General features: G+C 40.7%; 1 protein-coding gene and 1 long non-coding RNA gene across 2 annotated transcripts in view; one reads left to right on the plus strand and one right to left on the minus strand.

Annotated features, from left to right (window-relative positions):
* Window positions 1-360: 360 nt before the first annotated feature.
* IQGAP2 (IQ motif containing GTPase activating protein 2) overlaps window positions 361-24,277 on the minus strand; it is a 105,773-nt gene continuing 81,856 nt past the window's right edge. Inside the window, exons 29-35 of the mRNA XM_065407024.1 lie at window positions 23,479-23,620; window positions 14,086-14,173; window positions 12,102-12,314; window positions 5,341-5,501; window positions 4,166-4,309; window positions 1,180-1,288; window positions 361-810 (exon numbers count right to left, since the gene is read on the minus strand). Of these exons, the coding sequence (XP_065263096.1) occupies window positions 697-810; window positions 1,180-1,288; window positions 4,166-4,309; window positions 5,341-5,501; window positions 12,102-12,314; window positions 14,086-14,173; window positions 23,479-23,620 (971 nt within the window). The 3' untranslated portion in view covers window positions 361-696. The remainder of the gene's footprint in view (window positions 811-1,179; window positions 1,289-4,165; window positions 4,310-5,340; window positions 5,502-12,101; window positions 12,315-14,085; window positions 14,174-23,478; window positions 23,621-24,277) is intronic.
* LOC135880673 (uncharacterized) lies at window positions 14,997-16,984 on the plus strand. Its single transcript, XR_010561495.1, has 3 exons — window positions 14,997-15,035; window positions 15,873-15,935; window positions 16,858-16,984. It is a non-coding gene; the product is annotated as an uncharacterized LOC135880673 (long non-coding RNA).

Consider the following 24,277-nt stretch of genomic DNA (forward strand, 5'->3'; position numbering starts at 1 on the left):
ATCACTATTCAGCTTGCCCCTTAAATTAAAAGGCTGTGAGTAGAAAGTTTTACTTACCCGAGACAGTAGTGCATTTTTATTTAGTAGGAATAAATCACAAAATATATTTTGTACAAGTAAATGTTATTGTAACTTTATAATTACCTATAAAATTTTATTTCAAATTGCACAGGTGTTTGCTTTACAATTGACAACTGCCAGAAAACAGGCTTAGCATTTAACTATTTGCCAAAAATATCCCTTAGATACAAATTAGGATTTCTTTCAGAGAATACTTCAAAAGTCTAATAACTATATTATGTAACTTGGATCATTTAAAAATATAAATGTTTTCATAGGAAGAAGTGTCTATATTTATGCCATTTAACTAAATTTATTTTCTGCCTACTTTAAAAACCTGCCCTCCCCTCTGGCCCCGAAATAGCTGAGTGTCACTAAATAATGACATACTTTCCAATCAAAGTTCCAACACCACAGTGAAATCTGGAAATGTTTAAATTAATCTATTTTCTAATTTACTACTGCAGTATCAAATGATGAAAAAGGCACGTAAGTATATTCTTCTGAACAGTTTGGTCTTTTTTTGACATCAAAAACAATGTCCAATGATAGCAACCGCAAACAAATGTTTAAAAGCAAAAATACTGAACAGACATTCCTACTGATTTGATGCAGAGTCCACGATATCTGCAATCTTCATTTTCCATAGAATTTCTTGTTCAACAGGAATATGAGCAGGTTTACATTCACTTTAGCTTTATCAAACATTTTCATTACAGCTACACCTTCATACTGCATCTGAAGCAAATCCTACAATTAAGAAAAAAAAAAGTTAGCCTTGGCTTGGGTTCACACTTTATGATTCCCAATTTGAAAAATAAAAACAATTGTGGTATTTATTTATAAGTCTAGAGCCTCAAGTTCTAGATGCGTCACAGCTGAAGTGACATTTAGTAACTAATTTTTGACACACTTACTGTACTGTCATACATATAAACTAAAATTATCCCCCTCTACATACCCAATCTCAGCCTGATCTTAATATCCTACCTCAGTAACACTGTTACATTCCACCCATTACACTATTCTGCTCCAATAGTTTATGAAAAATCAGAAAGGGTAGATTTTTAGCTTAAATACAAGTTTATTTAGGTCCAATAAAGCAAATTTAAACTTTACCTGGAAATGGAGTTCCACTTTTTCCATCTGAACACCCAAGAATTTTGCTTTGATTTCAAAGTCACCCATTTCTTCACCAGGTGTGATGTCAAACATAACATTTTTAAACCTTAAAAAAATTGGATGTATAAATGTATGCCACACAATTTCACATGATCAAGAAACAATAGAGAAAGCCATGAAAACAAGATTTGTACTAAAAGCACTAGTATTTTCCTAAGCACAGTATGCACTCATGACAAGTACATAATCTGAAACCATAGGTATTACTACTGCGCCTATGCCCAACAGTAGCAGAATCTGGGAGACTGCAGGGCAGTTTCTGGTTTGGAACAGAAATCAGTAGCGCAGAGTTGGGTATTTTCTTAGGCTATGTTTACACTCTCAGTGCTTTACAGTATAAGAATACAAGCATATGATACCAGCAGAGTGCTCCTGGTGTGGATTCAGGAACACTGGCAAAGCTGTGCTTTGTACTCGTATACTAAAACCACCTCCCATAAGCAGGGCCGGCTCCAGGCACCAGCTTAACAAGCAGGTGCTTGGGGCGGCCAAGGGAGAGGGGCGGCACCTGCGGCAATTCGGGGGCGGCAGGTCCCTCACTCCCTCTAGGAGCGAAGGACCTGCCACTGAACTGCCGCCGCCGATTGCGGGTTTTTTTGTTTTGTTTTGCTTGGGGCGGCAGAAATGCTGGAGCCAACCCTGCCCATAAGTAGAACAAGCATACCAGTAAAGGAACAGTTTTGGTAGTACAACTGCTTCTACAATAGGGGCTTCTGCTAGCATAGCTACATCAGTAAGGGATCACACCCCTGACTAACACTGCTATGCCAGCAGAAGTCTGCAGTGTAGACATGGCTATAGGGTAATTTATTTACAAAATGTACACACAAGTTCTGTTTCCTTAAAGGGAAGAGGTAACAAATGGCACACAGGCAGCACCGTGTATTGTAGAGTCCCGCTCCTCTGTCCCCAGAAGCTTCTGTCTCAAACCTCAGTCTCTCTCCAGGATCCCACACAAAACTAACTGCTTAACGAAATTGTGCCCACTGCCCTTTACCTCCCTCTGTCCCTGTTAGTGTCTCCACCCTGAACTGATCTCTCGTCTCTGATCTGTTCAGCTTTTTAAGAGCCCAAGCAGCTTGGACCACTGCTGATCTTTAACTTAGTATGTGTGATATGAAGTAGAGCCAAGAACACATTTCATCTTTAGGGAAAAGGTCTTTTTAGCTTTATGTACCAGGACATTTGGGTCCTGGCGTATCAGGTGGCTATCAGTGAGGCTCTGAAAACACATGAGTCTTTGAAGTCCCTTCTGAGAGTGGCCTCTATCTTTCCATCTACCAGGGCATTTGATAAGATATCCTTCCCTTAGGAAGAGATGCTAAGACACCATGTCCTTTGCCAGGGATGTTACTGCTACATCAGCCTCAGGGGAGCTAGAAAACCCTGTTAAGGTGCTAGAACCAAGTAGAATTTCAGGACTTAAATAGCCTTTTCCCCTTTTGTTGGGTGTTTCCCACTCCTTCCCCAATTACTTCAATGGAGCAACGTAGTAGGGGGATGGAAAGTTCTCTGTTTTGGATGAGTAATAGCTGTCCTTAGTTTTAGCTTAGTAAGGCTTTCTCTGGCTACATCTTGATGGTGTCTTCAACCTTCCTCTCCATGGTTTCAAACATGCCTGAAGGAAAGAACTTCTCATGCTGCTTTAAGTTTGGGTTTTTCTCAAAGCCAGGAGTTCTCCAAACAAAGCTCCTTCTTTGGAAGAGAAACTGGAGCTCATGGAAGATGAAGATCTAGGGTACTTTGTCCTTTGTATTTTCTGGTGTTTGGCTTCTTTAAAAATATATATATTCATTTTGCCTTTGGGAATGAAGTTTCATTCGGATTGGGGGCCCACTTTCCCATTGCACTTGGGGCTTTTGAGGTGTAGCTCATGTGAAGGGAAGGAGGGAGGGTTGAGCTTTTGCGCTTCTCATCCTTGAATATGTTATTGGAAAGGAAATGCAAAGAAGCATCCTCCTAAGGGACTGGATTCTCCTCTTTAAAGAAGGCTAGTTGGAAAATATGCCAGACTCCTTGCTCTTGACAATAACTCACTTAAGTGAACGGGAAGGAACTCTGGAATTTTTTTTTTTAAATAGACCGGACCAGTTGATTGTGAGAGGTGTTAAATTAATGAGCCCCCCTCAAGGTCTCCTCACAAATGAAGCACTCCTTGATTTTCAGTTTGTTCTCTTCGGTTTGCTCAGTATGATAGAACTCCGCAGGTTGTCCTGTTTCGGAGGGCGGGAATGACAAAAAGCACCCTGAAAATGTTTTGGTCCTCTAAGGGAGAAAGGGTGAGAGAAAGGTGAGATATTCTGCTTGCAGGTGTCCCAGAGTTATGAAACCTAGGATATTGGATAATGCAGGAGACTTCAACAACCAATTCTGTTTGCACTGCCAAAGGCAGAGAATCTGGGACAAGGGTGGAAGGAAGCACAGAGAAGTCACGTGTGACCTCTCTCTGGTATTTGCAGGAAGAGAGCTGAAGCCCAAGTGTCTCAGGAGGAGGGAGAAGTCAGGATTCAGAAGCTTCAAAACTGAATTATTTTCACTAATGGCAATTTCAGCATAATGCCTGCTTTACTCAAAAGTTTATTAAAATGATTACTCAGTGGATGAAAAGGCAATAGCTGCTCAGCAAGTCAGCTGTATCAGCGCTTATTAAATTACTTTAAATGGAACATCTAGAAGTGTGCTATAATGTTGCAATAATATGGTGCCTATTCTTAAAAAAAAAGTAATTAAGTAGCAAACTACAAAGACAACGGGGAAAAAGTTAATTAGGATACGCAACTAATTTCCCTTCCTAATGTATAAAAATCTCTACAGTAATGTGAGGAAAAAAGAATGCTGACATTTCTGAACTTTTACCAAAACAATGACTGGTTAAAGAGTTGTCAATTTCCTTGGCTCTGAGCAGGTTTAACGTCATACTCACTGGTTGGTTTGAAGATCTTCAATTTCTAGAATGACACCTTTTTCATGTAGTCTTGCTGCTGTGTACTTTAGTGATGTGTGCTTAAGTTTTTTGCTTCCCTTCTCTTCTACTTTTCCATCTAATTTAATTGACCTCCGAGAATTTCTGTAGAAGAGAAAAGTTTGTGGTTAATCCACCACCAAACACATTTCTCCTTCAGACTTATTTCTTTCCTCTTCTCCATAGTTCTTAGCAAAGGAACGGCTAACAGAGTTTAGTTCTTCCTTCACTCCTGTGTGTTCTTCTGAAGGCTCTCGTTAACTGTAACCAACTTTCACATAAAAAAATAAAAATTTAACAATAGAAAGAAACAAACTGGAGGAAAAAAGAAAAGGAACAGATCTGAGCATTACTGGAATTACTATTAGACAGAAAAAACAGGAGACATTTTGTCTGAATAATCTACATATTTTTGTAAAGATTTTCAGCTGCTGAAAACTTAAATTTTAGCAGCTGGTTATATTTAACTTATAGTAAGATGTAAAGTGATAGAAGTGACAACAGATTTTCTTTTTTTTAAAAAACAAAAAAACCCGAAGTCCTTCTCCCTTAAAGAACCCACAACTTATGTCAATAAAACTTTACATTGTGTACTCTTAGTTGTGGCTTTATCTCATGAGTAATGCAGTAATCCAGGAGTGAGTTATGCAGATCATCCCAGACAAGTGTCAAATACTTGCATCACAAAGCATATTTTAGCAAAGAAATATTTTAAAAAGTTAGTACTATTCTATATCCCTCCACCTTCAAGCAAGTTGCCTCAGAGTGAGGAGGAAAATAATAGTGATGCCCCAATGCAAAGTCGCACATGGAGCATGCACATGCGTACTCCCACTGGTAAACTCCAATTAAACTTTCTAATTTAAGACCAATAAATTGAAAACATACCTGTCAGACTTTTTTTTTTTTTTTTTTTTTTTTTTTTTTAAATAAAGGCTTTTTAAAAGGAGGCTTCAAAGAAATTTATTATCACTGTCTCCTTTTCGCTGTGTAGTTATTCAACAGTTAGTGACAACTCTGGTTCACTTTTTACATGTGAATTATACTCAAATTTTCAACTAAAGGTGAAGCCCTCCACTTACATCACTGGCATTTGGAACTCTCTTTAGACATTAAAAAGAAATCTTTCAACTCACTTTCTTGTTAAGTTGTCTAAGCAGGTTTTTATATAGGTGTTGTAATAATTTACTTGATCTTCATAAAATGCTGTCTTGGATTGAAGTGCAGACAGAGTTTGTTGGAGTTTCACTAATTCAGCTTTTCGATGATGTCGGTATCTTCTTTGATTTCGGATGTCCTAAGGTAAAAAGTTTTGAATTGAATTGTTTTATTGAATAATAAATTGATTTGAATTTTTAAAATAAAAGTTATTTCCTCACAAACCACCACCAAAATCTGTTCAATACTTCTATGACTGAATAGTAACTTATTGCTCACTCATTTACTGGGGAAAAACATGAATTATAATATTGCACTTGCTCATATTTCCCAGAAGTGGTTTTTTTAAAGTGCAGATACAAATCTTATGTGTACAAAGAATAGCATTTAGTTGTGCAAAATGGATAATGACATCCCTAACCCATTTATGTGCAATTTAGTCAGCTGCTTATAAAAGCATATTTCTTTTATCATTTATAATTATTTCTGCCTATTATGCTGAAGAGAGAGTCCATGTTTCAGCAAATAAACCATTATTCGATGACCATTGACTTATTTGAAGACCCAAAGAAGTCAAGAAAACTAGTTAAGAAAAATCTATAAAACCTTTATTTTGAATGGTATGTTATTTCTCCCAATACATTGATGCTACAGGTAGAGACTTAGTCAGCTTCTTCACTCCAGTGTATATAATTTACAAACAGTGGTGAGGACCGAGTAAATATGTCAGATTTTAAGAATCAGACAAATATTTGGGATAGGGTGAAATGCCATTGACAGTTCTGACTCAGTTCTAGGACACTGCAGAATATAAAGGACTTATCTATTCATGTGATGATTATTTTTAGGTCTTTAAAACACAATAAAAACTGTTACTTATAATAACTGTGGTTCTTCAAGATGTTGTACTTAGTGTGGATCCCACTGTAGGTGCGCATGTCCCTTGTGTGTACAATTGGAGTCTTGATTAGCAGTGCCTGGGGCCACACATGTTCTGTGCTTCCTCATGCTCCCATGCAAGGGCATAAAGGGCAGAACAGCCACAATCTTCCTCAGGGCCCCACAAGCAAAAGCCTGGGTTGCTAAGGACTCAAAGTTGAGTTTGAGAGCTGGTCATAGGACCCACACGGACTACATCTTGAAAAAAAAGACTGTTACTCACCTTTGCATAGAATCACAGGGTTAGAAGGGACCACAAGGGTCATCTAGTCCAGTGATTCTCAGCATTTTTTCATTTGTGGGCCCCTAAACATTTTTGAATGGAGGGGCAGACCCCTTTGGACATTTTAGACAGTCTGCAGACCTCTGGGGCCCACGGACCACAGGTTGAAAACCCCTGTTCTATAGTAATGACAACTTTCTGTGGATTCCTTAGAGATAGCCTGCCGAGGGGTCCATGGACCACAGGTTGAGAACCACTGATCTAGTTTACCCCCCTAACAACATGCAGGATTTCTCATCACTGTTGTTCAATATATATTGCATAGGTCCATTATGCTGTAGATGTGCACGCACTGGTGCTAGAGTGTTTTCCCCAGCAGTATCCATAAAGGCCCCACCCACTGCTAAACTCCTCATGCTCCAAAGCCAGGATATAAAGGCTGAAGCATCAGGGAAGGAAGGTGGGTTGTATAATGGACATATGCAACACATCTCAAAGAACAACAGTTATGAGAAGGTGAGTAACCATTTTGTCTTTTGAGTGCTTACATATGTCCATTACACTATTGGCGACTCCCAAGCTGATACTCCAGGAGGCAGGGCACAAAGTCTCATTGGAAGAGGGTCTGTAGGACCACTTTCCCAACATTTGCATTTTCCTGTGATGCAGCAGACTGAGTTATGCCTGGCAAATGTATAACTACAAAAGACCACTTTGCTGCTCTACAGAGGTCCATAACTGGGACATGTGCCACAAATGCTGCTGAGGTCAAACGAGCTCTGGTCTAGTGCACTGAGAGTCTGTCAGGAGACATTACTCCTTTGGCAGCACAACACATTGTAATGCAGCTGGTGATCCATTTTGAGAGCCTGTGAGTTGTCATCGGGTGGCCTCTCATACGTTCCGCATAAGATGAAAAACTGGAAAGACACCCCGAAAAAGGCTTTGTCCTACCTAGCTAAAAACACCAATGCGCGAATGTCCATGGTATGGAGCTGCTCCTCCTCCTTATGGATACGCAATTTTGGGAAGAAACCTGGTAGGCAGGTACACTAATTCAACTTAAAATTGGACACCATCTTCAAGAGGAATCTGTGGTTTGGTCTCAGCTGAACCTTGTCTTTGTAGAACACCGTAGGGTGGATTCATGACCAGTGCACTCAGATCTCCCACCCTCCTGGAAGAGATGATGGCTGCTAAGGTGATTACCTTTGCTGTCAGGTGTAGAAACAAGCACAATGGTAAAGGCTCAAAAAGAGGGTCCATAAGCACAGACACCACCAGATTTAAAGCCAGGAAAACGTTGCGGCTCTGACAAACATTCACACCATTCAGGAACCTGGTAGTGATTGGGTGAGCAAAGACCGTCTTTCCATCTATGTGAGGGTGAAATGCTGAGATGGCCACTAGAGTCACCCTAATAGAGCTAAGAGCTCTAGCCCTGACTCCTTAAGGAGCAAAATATAGTCCAGAATTGATTAAATCTTCATCTGAGTCAGGGCCACATTACCAGAGGCTGCTGAGATGGAAAAAACATTTTCATTAACTCAACTAAATAGCTTTTTTGGATGGCTGTCCGCTATTAAGGAGCGCATTCTAGACTGCAACTGAGCAATGTGCCTTTTCTGCATTAAACCATGCCGTAAGGTGCAGCACTTACAAGTCTGGGTGCAGCATCCACCCATGGCTGTGTGTCAGGAGGTCTCAGGTTACTGGCAACAAAGGTTTATGAGTGAACAGTTTGCAGAGGTTTGAATACCATGTCTGTCTCAGCCAGGCTGGAGCTATAAGAATAATACTGCCCTGATCTTGATTGAGCTTGAGAATGACCCTGGGAATAAGGGGTATTGGCAGGTATGCACAGAGGAGCTCTTTGTTTCTCAGAAACAGGAAAGCGTCTGATATTGACCCTGGGCTGTGACCCACCCTAGAACAGAAGCAGGAATACTTCCTGTTCCTTCGAGTTGCAAACAGATGTATGGACAGAACACACCAGTTAGAATGCTTGTGTTGAGCGACCATTAGTATTCAAAATTGAAGGACTTGCCCAGGCTAATTGCCAGGCCAGCCTGGCAGGTGTGATGCGTTGAGATTGACAAAGTTCTGAATGCACCAGTTCCACAACTTGACTGCCTCCTAACAGAGGCTGTCTGACATGGCACCCCCATGCTTGTTCACATAAAACACTGCTGTGGTGGAGCTGAAAAGTCTTGCCCTAAACGTGCATCAGGAACTGCCAATATTCACAGAATACTGCATGTAATTTGCGGACATTTATGTGTAACCCAGATGCACTCCCCAACCCACAGCTGAACCATCCATTACCAAAGTCATGATAGGGATAGGGAGAAAGAAAAGAACTCCCCTGCACAGGGAGTCTTGCCTCATGGCAGTACTTTGTCAGGGATGTACACCAGCTTGTCTGGATGATGAATCTGAGGGCAATAAACTGACTTGAGCCATGCCTGAAAATCTCTCAGGTACAGCCTGGCATTAGGGGTGGACTTATGTGAATGCTGCCATATCACTTAAAAGTCTGTGGGAATTCCTCACAGTGGTCTGAGGATGGTCATTGAGGAGTGCACAGAGTTCCCATATAGTATGAAATCTGGAATAAGGCAGGAAAGCCTGGCTGAGGTCAAATCCAAGACTGCCCTGATGAATGCAGAAGCAATAAAGTTGACTTTTCATTGTTCAATTTCAGGCCTAGGACATTGAACAGACCCAGGATCTGAGGGACCATGGCCCTGAGATCCGTGGCACGCATCACCATCCTGAAACTGAGGCGGTGTATGTATTTGTTCTGTTTACTCAGGTCTAGGATAGGACAAAGACCACCTTTCCTCTGCAGAAGAAGAAAATATGGGGAGCAGAAGCCTTTTCCCCTGAACTCTTGTGATACCTCTTCTATGGGTCCTAGATGAAGCAACAAGGCCATTTGGTTGCAATGTTAATGTGACAAGGGTCCCCTGCAACTTCCTTTATGTCATCTTTCAGTTCCTCCCTACTGTCCTGTAGGAGCTTGGTTAGGAAGAACTTCATCCTTCATGTAATACAGTTATATTTTGTGAATAGGGCCTGATAGTTCATGATATGGAGCTGTACTGAAGCAAAGGAATAAAACTTGCACCTGAAGAGATTCCATTTCTTAGAGTCTTCCTCTTTTGGGGTGCCCTTTGTAGTTCTGGATTTGTGTATAATACCAGTTTCACCAGGAACCCTGGGTTAGGTTAGCCATAAGGAATTCACAGCCTTGGCATGATGCTTGGTACCTTTTCTCAATCCTCTTGAATGTAGCAGGAAGAGCGGCCAAGGTCTGCCAAAGTCCCTTCACCAGCTAGTGTATATTGTTGTTAATGAGGAGGGCAATCCTGGTAGAGGTTGAGAAGTTCAGGATGTCAGAGTTTATGGGACTTTTCCCAGATTACTGAGGTTGTGATGTCCAGGGTCTGTGGGCCTGGGATTGAAAGGTCCTACAACACTTTAAAGTAGTCCAGTGCTAATGTTGTGGCTAGTGTTACTGCTTCATCTAGTGACAATGACGACTTCTGATGGAGAAAGAGGTTGATGGGGTTCTTCCTGTGTAGCCTCAACCTGTTTGTGGAGGTTATGTGTCTCTGGCATGGAAGGCCTGGCCATTGCTGCCACTGGGAAGTGAGATCTCTTCTTTTGTGATACATGAGAAGGGGATCTGCTCTGAGACATGCACACTGTACAGGCGTTGGCTGGGCTGAGGTTGATGAACACAGTGCCACTCGTGTTTTGCCTATGACGGGGAGCCACTGGGAGCCTCCGGCACCTTCTGTGAGGTTCTCCCCCTTCTTGACATTGTGACTCAATGGCTCAGGGACAGCAACAAGGAGTATATTTCCTCCAGTGGGGGTGCCATAGTGTACGTGACATCAGTGCCTGGGGAGGTGATGTCAATAGTGGTCTCTGTGTGGAGGATTCTCAGATGTGGATATCTACTCCTCTACCACTATGTACGTCAGCACTGTGACGAGTTCAACAGTGTGTTTGTAAGGCACGCAATGCCACCTATGCCAAGATCACTCCTTCCCTGTGCTAGCACCTCCCACGCTTGAAGCAACAGAGAACTTGGAGGATTTGTCTCTAGAGGGCTAGTATTTTGGTCCTTCCTTCCGAGGCACTCACTGGTTTCAGTCTTGCTACCACAGGTGGTAAGAGGGAACCGCGGGAGGGTTGCGACCGCATGAGAGCTCAAGGTAGTACAGGGTCCACACAGAGCCTGAAGGATGCTGCTATTCAAAGACTCCAACTGTACATGAGGCACATGGACTCCTACAGTGGGTTGTGCATCAGTTCATACTCAAAGGATAAAACTAGATTACTCTCTTAAAAGTATCCATCTCTCAACCTTGGATATTAATTATGTTGATTAAAAAAAAACAAACTAAAAGAGTGCCAGTCAAAGTGCCCTAACACAAATTAACAATTAAAAAATGTCAGCAACTTTAAAATGATCAATTCAGTCTGGGCTCAGCCAGCTACCTACAAAAAACTTCACACCCATTTGTCTAGGAAGCATTCCCTACACCTACTTCAAAAGCCCTCGTAAACAGATGTCTTCTGCAGCAGGCCTGGAAGGTCATCGGACCTGGACTATTTCAGAAAAGGGAGGGAGCAAGTTCCGGGATCTCACAGAGGATGCCCTGCCAGATGCCCCCTACCACACCTCTTGTAACAAGGAGGTTGCAGCTTGAGCACAACCTTCTGATTACAACTGTGGCAGCATGGGAGAGAGGCAATCCCTCAGTTACAGTATTAGAAAACATATCTGGCTATGCGTATTTGCAATCAACCAACCTTTTACCTTTTCAAAAAAGTGTTTCTCTCATGACAATAGCTGATGCAAATGAATATATTTTCACATTAACTACACTAAATGGACAATACAAGCAAGAATGGGGATTCTGATTTGGGTCAAGGTGGTTGGTTGCTACAAGTTTAACTCTTTATTGAGATAATGGAGAAAAAACACCCTCCTTTATGGTTTTTCATCATTGCTGCAGCTATTTTGTCTTATGTCAAAGGTATGTAAGGAAATCCTTTTTCTGACTGCTATTTTTATTTGGTTTCTTAACTTTTAAGCTCTGTAAAGATGAAACCAGTGATTACTCAAAACATTGTGCTTTGAAAAATTTGTTTAATTTTAAATGGAAAAAAAGTAGCTTACCCTCTCGCATTAGCACCTGCCATTTGCGGTGTATGTTTATCGATACCAATAAAAGAGCGACATACAAATCTCCATAGTATTGGAGATTGTCAGTTACTCTTCATCACTTGTGTAGTGTGGATAATAGAGGAAAAGTGCACACCCTTGTACGTTATTCAGCTCAAGCAATCATGTATTTAAGTATTTTAGCAACTAAATTTATTTCCTCACTTATTTTGACGGTCTAAATTTTTCTTTCTGAGATGGAATCATTATTTGCATACTGAGGTGACTCAGTTTGGTATTCTGTATGAGGATGTTTATCACATGTACATGTGCATATGGTGAAAGGGTAGGTGCATTTTTAGAAAACTTAAAAGAAAACAGCACATTCCAATTACCTTAGCAATCTCATTGATGATTTCTTGGTACTTATTTGCTGAAGACACTAATCCAGCCTGTTCCAATGTGCGAAGATTTCTTTGTATTTTCCTTTTTTTTTGTTCTATTGGTAGCTGCCCATCTTCAAGCATAGACTGACTGTGCTTCATTTTCTCAGGAGTTTTGGAATCTAAGATGGCACGTTTCTCTACCACTTTTAAGTGCTCGGATTCCTGGACAAAATATGGAAAAAAACAGTTGCTTACCTGTTCATAACAAATATATATAAAAAAAGTGTCCCAATGCTCTCACCTCTATGTAAAAGAGATAACTGAGAACTCAGAACAAGACTGTGTAAAATAAATGCTATGTTTATATCCATGTTGACTAAACTCTTAGCATGCCTCTTGAAGGCACCTTAAAGTAGGTCCATTATTAAGGCTACATTTTAATCACGGGTATTTTTAATAAAGGTCATGGGCAGTAAACAAAAATTCACAGCCGGTGACCTGCCTGTGACTTGTACTATCTACCCCTAACTAAAATGGGGGGGGGGGGCGAGGCGCGTCCGGAGGTGCCGTGGGAGTGGCCCAGGACACCCACTGGTGCTCGGGGAGGGGCTGGGTGGAAGTCCGCAGCCCAGGACCCCCACTGGTGGTGGGGGAAGGGTGCCAGGCGGCAGCTCACGGCTCAGTACCCTCGCTGGTGCATGGGGTGGGGGAGAAAGAGGATTGGCAGGGCTGACAGGCTCCCTACCCAGCTCTGCATGTCCCTGCAGCTCCTAGGGGGAGTGAAGGCCAAGGTGGCTCCCCACACTGCCCCTGCCACAAGCTCTGGCTCCGCAGCTCCCATTGGCCGGGAACCACAGCCAATAAGAGCTGCGAGGGCAGCGCTGCAAACATGGGCAGAGCCCCCCCTTCGGTAAGCACCGCCCTGCACCCCAATGCCCTGCCCCAAGCCCTGAGCCCCCTCCCACACCCATGCTGCCCCAGCAGCGGCCAGTGCTGCTGGCCCAGGTACTGCCTGATCTGCTGGGGCAGCCCCGAAGCCAGCCACACCAGTCACTGCAGAAGTCACGGAAAGTCATGGAATCCGTTACGGACACAGTGCATTATCCATTATTAATGAATTCGTAAATTTGTTAGCTGGGACATAGGAAATGTGTTTGAACTGCAGTCCCACGGACTGATCCAAAACCCATTCAAATCAGTGGAAAGACTCTTATGGACTTCAATAGGGGCCCACAGTCCTTAAAAGTGCCCTCCCCCCATTTGTTTTGTTTTAAAAGGTAACATTTTGGCTTTTCTTGACATCACTGATATAGCTTGTGCATCCACTAAATATTTCACGCTGCAACAGTTGAGAGAAGTCTGCAGAAGACAAGAGATTCCCACGCAATTCCCATACCAAGGAAGGCGACAGGCAGTTTTCCCACACGGTTGTTTGTTTATATTGCATAAACAAAGAAACTAAATGGGAAAATGCTTGAAATTAAGATCCTAGTTTTTTCTCATGAAATATGTAATAAGATAACTTACATTGGTGCATTTGATGGTATAAAAATCAAAGACTACAGACACTTTCATAAACTATGTTAAAAATAATTTCCTGGATACATGACAGTACAACTTCAATCTTACTCTAGGTGTTTTAGTATAAAAGATCAACATTTTCAAGTAGGAATAAGCCCTGTGATCTAAATGGGACTTTTTAGTAAGACCCGTGAAATAAAATAGCTATCTCTGAAGTAGTTTTTAAAACTGCATATTAATTTCTGATTTTAATTCCAAGTTATCCACATGAAAGAAAAAAAAGGAACCAAAATAAAGAACTGATTTCCTGATAGATCTGAAGAATTTTTTAAAAATATGTATTTTCATTTTATGATTTGTTATGATAAAAAAGAATATTTTTCTCCATTGTTAATGGTCAGAGAAATTTGTTACCTATTTTAAATACAGGACAAGGTATTAAGATATATTATATGAAGAGGAGAACATTTACCTGTTGTGCAGAAGCTGGTGTTTCTAAGATTTCTAAGAGTGTATCTCCTGGTTGCGTTCGTATCACATCAACTACAAGTCTTTTTGTCCTTTTCAGAGAAATAAACAATGGCTATTATAAAACAGCTGTCATAGGATGCATTTAGTTTCCTCATTTGTGACTCAGTTAAAAAAATTAAAGATCACACACACACACACTGTTGATATTTTTTCAAAGGTATTTTAGATTTCAGAGCTTCTATTAACAGCAGTATTAAACTAAATAATGGATTTTTGATATGTGCACATTTTTGTATCAAAGTTTATAGGCTTCTGTTCCCTTTATTATTTGGGAGATTCAATCATCATGGTGATAGATGCTATAATAAGAATCTAGATAGCTAAATACAGGTGCATTTGTATCACTTAACTTAGGACTGACAAAGTGAGAGATGGAAACACAGATCTTTCCAAAGTCTGACATATACATAAATCTTTTATGAGCCACCTGGATTTATACTGAATATTTAGAAACAAAGACATTTGCTGAACTTCAGAAGCAACATACAAATTAATAATGTGTATTACTGTGTACTGCTTAAAGAAAGAAGCATCTCTAGGAGCAGAGAACATGCAACATTTTCTTACGAGAAAAAAAAAAAATTCTAAACAAAAAGGAAATTGCTATGTCCTGATATTTAAAGTGGTGTTTTTTTGTGGTTGGCAGTGGTGAGCGGGAGCCGGTTCGCAGGAACCGGTTGTTAAATTTAGAAGCCCTTTCAGAACCGGTTGTTCCGAGACAACCGGTTCTAAAAGGGCTTTATTTAACAAAAGCTCCGGCAGCTGTCCACCCCGGCCCCAGCTCACTTCCCCCTCCTCCCCTGAACGCTCCGCCCCCCTTCTCCTCCCCCTCCCCTGCTTCCCACGAATCAGATGTTTGCGGGAAGCCTGAAACAAGCAGCAGGCACGCAGGTAAGCTAGGGCGCGGGGGAAGGGGAGGTGCGGCTGGCCCAGCCCGGCCGAGCGGCTCCCTCCAGCCTGGCTCCTGGTCCCAGCCAAGTGGCTCCCTCCGGCCTGGCACCCCCGGCCGAGCACCCACAGCCCCAGCCTGGTCCCGGCCCCAGCCAAGCGCCCCCGGCTCCGGCCCCGCGGATCCCTCCGGCCCAGCTCCTGGTCCCAGCCGAGCAGCCCCAGCCCGGTCCAGTGCCCCCGTCCCTGTCCCGTCCCCAGCCGAGCACCCCTGGGCCCCGCGGCGCCAGTGCCGGCCCCACGGCTCCAGCCCGGCTGCCCCTGGCCTGGCCCTCGCCCCGGTCCCGGCCGAGCGGCTCCAGGCAGCATGGTAAGGGGGCAGGGAGGGGGTGTTGGAAGAGGGCAGGGGAGTTTGGGGGGGGGGTGGATAGGGGTGGGGCGGTCAGAGGGCAGGGAATAGGGGGATTGAATGGGGGCAAGGGTCCCGGGGGAGCAGTCAGGAAGGAGCAGGGTTTGGATGGGGCGGCAGGGGGCAGTCAGGGGTAGGGGTTCCGGGGGGCCATCAGGAATGAGAGGAGGGGTTGGATGGGGCGGCAGGGATCCGTGTGTGTGTGTGTGTGTGTGTGTGTGTGTGTGTGTGTGTGTGTGTGTGTGTGTGTGTGTGTGTGTGTGTGTGTGTGTGAAGGAACGTGGGGGGTTGGATGGGGCAGGAGTCCCGGGGGGGCGGCCACAACCCCCTCGTGGGGTGAGGAGGAGGGAACCTGTTAATATTTTGGCAGCTCATCACTGGTGGTTGGGGTAAGAAGTTATCACAATTCCTGCTGTCTTTTCATTCCACAGTTATTCCAAGAACATCCTGTTACACAGCTCTACTACAACACAATACACTGTTACACAAACTAGGTACATCTCTTTACAAGCTAATAGCATAAGTAATACATAGAGATTAATGGATAAAGAGTAATGTATAGTATATGCCATGCTTCAAAGACAAAGAAAATGTAACAATAGGGTTTTTGAAAAAAGTCATTTTGAAATACGAGCAGTGAAACTTCTATGTTCAGTTGTTATTTGAGGACTTCTTTTTAATCTATGTAAACCACTGTCTTAATTTTCAAGACTAAACGTTTATATCCAACAAGAAATGGTGAGAAAAGATTTTATGGTCTTCTATTCTATTACTTTCATTCTTACTTGACACAAAACATTTGAGTTTGGATCAATTTTTTATTGATGTATTAGAAATTCATACATAAGGAAAAAGGCAATAACTCCAGAAATGTCAGTAAACTGAATTACCATATTCTGATGCATACATAGCTGGAGCAGGAAGTCTGCTCAACCTACTGGAGGCAAGGTAGCAATGTTCTATTCCCTCTGTCCATAGCTTCTCTTTACTGCATGTGACTGCTCAGACACACAGAATAGCTTCAGAGGGATTCATTCTGCCAGCTACTGCTCCTGAATTCACTCCAATATGCCAGTGAAGCAGAAGCTCTCTCAAAATGAGTTTGCCCTAGCTATACTCAATTCAAATTTGTCTCCTTCTGTAGCTGCCTTCTCCAACCTTTGGTGATCTTGCTAGAACTTATTTCAGCAGACAGAAATTTATTACAACTATTTTATGCACTCATTCAGGAAAGGGCTTAAGTACATGCTTAACATTGACTCAATGAGTCTTGGGTATGTGCTTAAATTCTTTTCTGAATCCAAATGCTTTTCTGCACTGGGGCCATAGTTAATGGACTCCAAGTGCTGTTTAGGAGGAGAATGAGGTGCACACAGGGTACAGCTGTATACAGAACATATCCATTTTTCTCCCCAGTCACAAGCAGAGGTGCTGTCCTGCGACCAGAATTGGGCAAAACTACCCCTGGATGAAGTTCTCCTTATGTACCGCTTTTTCATGCAAAAAGGTATGCATACAAAACACTGGTACAAGACAGCACCGAATATTGTCCTTTGAAGAAATGTATTTGCAATTTTTAAACTCGAAAGTCCCAAAGGTTTCCTTGAATTTGAATATTCTAAAGATATTTTTAAAAACTAAAATATTCTAATGAGTTTGATAGAAGAGATGCATCATTGAATTTGTAGAATATCTAGGAAAAGTTCATCATATACAGTATATCTGGTTGTATACCTAGACGCATACCATTTCAACATCAATTATTTAAATAATGGCAGAGTACACCTATGAAGTTTGCAGATGATACCAAGCTGGGAGGGGATGCAAGTGCTTTGGAAGATAGGATTAAAATTCAAAATGATCTGGACAAACTGCAGAAATGGTCTGAAATAAAATAGGGTGTAATTAATAAGGACAAATGCAAAGTACTCCACTTAAGAAGGAATAATCAGTTGCGCACATACAAAATGGGAAATGACTGCCTAGGAAGGTATACTGCGGAAAGAGATCTTGGGGTCATAGTGGATCACAAGCTAAATATGAGTCAACTGTGTAACACTGTTGCAAAAAAAGCAAACATGATTCTGGGATATAATTAGCAGGAGTGTTGTAAACAAGACACAAGAAGTAATTCTTCTGCTCTACTCCATGCTGATTAGGCCTCAACTGGAGTATTGTGTCCAATTCTGGGCACCACATTTCAGGAAAATGTGGACAAATTGGAAGAAGTCTAGAGAAGAGCAAAAAAATGATTAAGGTCTAACAAAGATGACCTATGAGGGAAGATGGAAAAAATTGGGTTTGTTTAGTCTGGAGAGGAGAAGACAGAGGGGACATGATAACAGTTTTCAAGTACATAAAAAGCTGTTACAAGGTGGAGGGAGAAAAATTATTCTTGTTAACCTCTGAGGATAAGACAAGAAGCAATGGGCTTAAATTGCAGTAACGGCGGTTTAGGTTAGACATCAGGAAAAACTTCCTGACTGTCTGGGGTGGTTAAGCACTGGAATAAATTGCCTAGGGAGTTTGTGGAATCTCCGTCGTTGGAGATTTTTAAGAGCAGGTTGGACAAATACCTGTCGGGGACGGTCTAGATAATACTTAGTCCTGCCATGAGTGCAGGAAACTGGACTAGATGACCTTGCGAGGTTTCTTCCAGTCCTACGATTCTATGGCAGTAACAAGTTTCTATGAATGTTCCTTTTAAGGCAGGAAAGCTAATTGTCAGCTGAGGTAAGTGTATTTTCATCTCTTGAACAAAAATACACTGGAAGTTTAATTCTACTTTTGGAAACCTGACACCTCCTTGGAAACTTATTAACAAAACCCTCATGTGTCATGCCAGATAAACTTTAAAACCACAATATGTTCCTCAGATTCTTTAGGTTTCTGAAGGGAAATTAACAACATATATGTATATTAAACTAAATGGAATGTGCAAGTCAGTATGAGAATTAACAAGAAAATCTGTCATTTACACACCCACACTGCCAGTCCATCAGATATTTAAAAATGTGAGTTTTCTTTCGACCTAGTTTCTAGAAATACTTAAGCATTCCATGCTCATGAAATTCCAATATACTTCACAAAGGAAACAGGACAAGAGGCAAGTTTAACTTCAACTCAGTTAAGGTTCAGTTAGAAATGATTAGAACCAGGCTCTCTCTCAGCATTGGATAAGAAACTGAATTCCAGGTGTACAGGGTAATTTTTGTAATACTGTACATAAGTTTTAAGCTACTTATAAGAACAGATCTAAGAGCATAAAGCTCAAAGTATAAGACTGAGGGATCCAGTCTTCTCTAATTTTCATGTAATTTTTAGTTGTGGAAATATTAAAAGAATAATGTTCTTCAATCACTTAAAGACTGAGTTAATGCTGATCAATATAGATACTTATTTTTACAGCTAGTTTACTTCCTTTCCTCTGTTTCAGTTACAACTAATGAGTTTTGCTTTTATTGACCATAAAGTACTTTTGTATTTAACTGGTGAAAGCGAGTTAGTTGAGGATTAGACCAGGTAAGAGAAAGGATGTTGGTAGGGAGGGCGAAGTCACTGGTCACCATGACAGGTGTGATGTCCTCCCGTTACAGAAGTTGGTCTGGGAGTCATTCTAGGTCACTGACGTCACCAAGTGGCATATTCAGTCTTGGTTTGGACACAGTTGTGTCTGGCAAAAAAAGTGATCCATGACTTTGCAACCTCCTGATTGGATTATTGAAATTAAAAGATACAGCATAGAATGCAGCTGCTAACTTCGTACTGACAGTTTTTAACGCACCCATTTTTAGTGGACATAAACTTGGAAGTATTATTTATTATAGTAGCTACTGAAGTGCGCAACCAGCTTGGGGCCCCATTGTGCTAGGCACTGTACAAACAGATAGAAAAAACAGACAGGCTGAGACGGGACACAGCCAAAGATGAAATGATTTGGCCAAGGTCACAGCAGGTGAACGGCAAAGCTAGGGCTAGAACCCAGGCCTTCAGCTCTGTGCCTTATCCACTAGGCAACACTCTCCCTCAAGGCAATGGAGAAACTAGTCTTGTTCAAGCAGAGCTTAAACAAGTCTTTAGTAATCAGAACTTCTTAAAGAGATTATACAAATTTATCATTTCACACATTCATGACCTTTATCTTAGTTTTAAAAAGCTACAGTTCACTAACTCCAAAAGAAGCTACTTCTAGAGAAATAAGTTAGATATTTTGGGAAATATATGCCCTAATTAGTGCATGAATATTGGAATATGAGCCCCCCAGGCCCAGATTGGTGTAGGTAAGAGGATTCTGAGCATTTTAGCAGCTCATCTTTTCAATTGTGTGAAGCGCAGTGTATTTCCACCATTGCAGTACTGTTATGAGAAGTGTGCGTGCCCTAGGAGTCATTTAACAAACACATAATCCAAACTAGAAGTTCCTGTAAACACTCACTGTCCAATTATGCACATAAACTGGTGGGTTAATATCTGTGGTTATCACGAATGCTATACACATGCGTTACTATTTTACAAAAGCACCAAACAATCAATATACATTTTGAAACTATCTCCCAATATGATTACTAAAACATACTTTTAAAGAGTGATGATTTAATATTCATAACAGCTTGCAGACGGTCAGCTACCTAAACTCATATTCACTATTGATATAGAGCAGATACAGCATGAAAGTTTCTCTAGGCTGCCCTACAAATGTACAAAAATCCAGTTTTGCAGGAATCATATTTAGTGAGATGTTTGAATGGGAATGAGGCAAAAAACTGTTCTTAGCACTAACTGATACCCTTATGGGTAGCTTCAATTGACACCCCAACTGGATGGCCAGTTTTCATAATTATGTCTATTCTAAAAGGTGCAAGAGTTATTGAACAAACATCCTAAGTCAGCTGTGATTATTTACAACTGAAACTGTAGTTCAACTCTGCATAAATCAATCAATTTGAAAAAGCTCTTTAAAGATCAGATTAGCAGAAACTGAGAAAACACTCTAACAAAGAAAGAGCATGAAATATAGATACTGAGAGATTGCAGGGAGAGCAAAACTTAAGCTTTAATTTAAATAATAGTTTCATGCCATCGATCCCAATTACAGAAGAAACTGGTTGCAAACAAAGAAAAAAAAAAGACAAACTGAAATAAAATGGTGGCACTACTAAGCCATATAGTAAATATCACCACTCACTCCAATCCCTTTCCTCATCCTTCAACTCTACATTGTCTATGTAAGCTTTAAGTTGCTCAGGGCTGAGACCTTGTCATTCTGTCTGTAAGTTGCCTACACACCGATGTCATATAAATAATACAAATGTGTTGAGATGTTCCTATACTCTTACCTAGTGTTTTGTTTTAGAAACTACAGAAGTCATGTAAGTAGCTTTACATCAAACTACATATGCAAAGTTACCCAAAAGGACCCCCGAAGTGTTTGAAAGTTACGTTTCAGATCAATAAGCATGAATAACTGCTGTACTGATGGCAAACCAATCCCTTTCCTTTTCATTTAAATCTTTATCTCCTGGACCATAAAACTGTATGATCAATGTGTGGGAAATTCTAGAGACAGTTCTCTCTACCAGCTAAATTGTAAGATTTGTTCAGGGAAAACACCCTTAAGGTTAAGAATTGTAGAGTGTGTGCTTGCAATTGTAAACACTGTGGTAAAATGACTTTCCTCCAAAGTAAAGCTTCAGTTGCCAGTCAATAAAGCTAAATTACTTTTCAGATTCAGTAAGTACATTAAAAATATTAACAGAGAGTCCTGTGGTACCTTTAAGACTAACAGATGTATCTGAGAACCCACGAAAGCTTATGCTCCAATACATCTGTTAGTCTTAAAGGTGCTACAGGACTCTGTTGCTTTTTACAGATCCAGACTAACACGGCTACCCCTCTGACATTAAAAATATTGGTGTTCAGTATGAGCACTGCTGAGTGAGATTGTAGCTGCACTATAGGCCTGCATAGAATGAGGTTTAATTTTAAAAGACTGTCTAGCCAGCCCACAGGTTGTGAAGAAAAGTGTGAAAATAGCTGTTTTAGAAAGTTAGCACTTGCATCCATTTTCAATAGTAAAAAGAGATATTGAACAACTCATAATTTGCAGGTAGGTTAAATGTGAATATATCCAATGAAATAGGGATGAGGTTAATTTAAAAATAAAAATAGCTATGCAGAACTTTTGATATAATGCACTTGCCTACAGGTTTTACCAATAGTATTTTTCAACCATCTGAAGAAAAAGGAAGCCAGTGAATATTATTCTCTCCCCCTGGGTAAGTCATGCAATGTTTGTGAGCTAAGAGGACAGTAACATCCTGTACAAACACTGGTCAGACAAACATTTCCAAGTGTTTTCAATTTAGAGGAAGGAGGGCAGAGTTGGATTTGCCTTCCAGTCTAGACAGCAACTCATCTTGAATTATGGAAAAGATCATGTGTTAGGACAGTATCTATTTCACAGTGTGCAATAATGCAAGTAGCCATAACTTCGTAAGAGATAAAATATCGATGTTTTACAAAGTTTGTTTCAGACTTCGAAAGATTTTGGATGGGGTGGAGACTTGACTGGTCTATTTGATACAGATCCTTCTCTTTTCAGGTCAATAGTCTGAATCTAAGCTAGGTCCATATGACCTAAACTAATAATCATTTGATGGCCTATGTGAAATGTGCTGATAGTTTTTCTGACACCCATATAATGAGCTTGCTAAGGAAATTTAATACATCAGAAACATGCTCATTTCTACATTTCTAATTGATAGGAGTTAAAATTCTTATTTCTTAATTAAAAGTTAGTTTAATTATCTGTTACAATGCTAAGGATATTACAAACTGGAAAAGAGCCCAAACCACTGATGACAAAAGGCTTACGTTACTCCTGAAAAACAAGTTAATCTTTGTGTGACGCACATCAGCAATATTATAAAACAGAACCTTCTTAATACAAGAAAACAACGTACACAGAACAAACTAAATTCTAATGAATGAGGAAAATTTGTCCTAACATGTCAAACTTCAAAAGAACATTAAACCTTTCAAATGTTACTTTTCATTTAATGAAATCCAACAATATTAAATCTTTAAGCATCAAAAGGCATTTCATCACCTCCGCTCCCCCGCCCCCAAAAAGAGGAGGTAAAAATCATAATGAATTAGAGGTACAATCTAACTATATACACATCTTACTGTTGTATTCATGCTTTAAATTGTTTTCTCACTGTTTCCCTCTTGCCAGGTCATACTTCACTCAAGTCTTGGTTATTATGTCATGAGCAACCTCTGCAGCCAATGGCAAAGGGAGGAGAGACAGTCCAGATGTGGTCCACACTAAGTGGGTTTGTAATTCCCCGATCTAAATAAGTGTGTTGTGTTTTTCAGAGCACCACTATTCCTATTAACATTAATAGAAGTTGTGGGTGCTTAGCACCTCTGAAAATCAAGAAACTTATCTAGGTGTCCAAATAAGGATTTAGAGTTGGGATTTTCATATGCGCCTAAGTGACTTAGAAGCACCAATCTCATTCACTTCCAAGAGGATTTGTGATCTTAAGTCACTTGGGTGTCTAAAGTAGATTTTCCAAAAGCACTGAAGTTTGAAAACAGCGGTTTAAGTCTTAACTAGCCTTGGAGTTTTGCCAGAATTACATCCCAAACTCTTAGGGGGCAAATTTCATGCTGAATTTGGCCTTAAGTTTTGATTATAACACTATCTTTGACCTCATGCTGCGTTGCCAAGGAGGTTGCACAAGGTACGAGTCAGCACAGGATTTGGCTAGTGGCTGGCAAAGCATCGGACTGTCTTTACATTAACCAAAAGGCCCAAGCTATGGGCTTAACTATTTGTAGACCGCCAGTCAAATGAATGGTTGTGGGGGGGCATGCAGTCTGAAAAACACTTTTTTTTAAAATTTCCAGTTAGAACACTAAAGTAATTACAAACCTGAATAAAGTTATAAAGTTAGTTTACATTACTGGTATTGCTTGTTTTAACAAAAACATTGCCCAGAAGATATATATTTAATGAACAAACCGTACTTTATCATCAACCCTTTGAGATCTTGATCTTCACCTTCCTGTAACTCATATTTGCTGGTCAAAGAGAGTGAAATCTCTGTCTTTGCAAGCTGACTCAATGTGTTTTCCTTGTTAGGATCATTGGGATCAACAGCTCCTTCCCCTGTAGGAAAAAATATGGCTCTTATTCTGCCAGTTCACTGACATGTGACAAGAACTGGAGCATGAACCAGAATCCTGGGAAACATGTTAAAGGAAACAGAAAACTATTCAAAGATCTATCCACATGTACTATATCTAGACAAATAACTTTTTTTTATGGCTGAAGAAAATTTTTGAATTAAACACAATCAATACCTTCCCTCCATTTAGAAACAGGAAAATTGTAGTATTTTGTATTTTCTGAAAATATCCAATAGAAGTTACCTATCTATATATCTAGGCAAAGATTTTTGAAATACTAAAACCTGTGATTTTTGCCACCTTAAATCAGATTTTTCTTTCAAGACAGTTATCCAGATAGGGCTCAAATATATGTGTTTCTTTACCAAAGAAGTTGTGCAGTTATTTAACTTCCATAATCAGGAAAAAAATTAAAATAATAAAAATAGAACTGTGGTAGGGTAATCATTACTGATAGGTTTCAGAGTAGCAGCCGTGTTAGTCTGTATCCGCAAAAAGAACAGGAGTACTTGTGGCACCTTAGAGACTAACAAATTTGTTAGTCTCTAAGGTGCCACAAGCACTCCTGTTCTCATTACTGATAGTGTTCCTATTATTAACTTGTTTCTGAGGCACCCAAAATATGCTAGACATTTTC

The sequence above is a fragment of the Emys orbicularis genome, chromosome 6 (assembly GCF_028017835.1).
Source record: "Emys orbicularis isolate rEmyOrb1 chromosome 6, rEmyOrb1.hap1, whole genome shotgun sequence".
In the NCBI taxonomy this organism is placed as follows: domain Eukaryota; kingdom Metazoa; phylum Chordata; order Testudines; family Emydidae; genus Emys; species Emys orbicularis.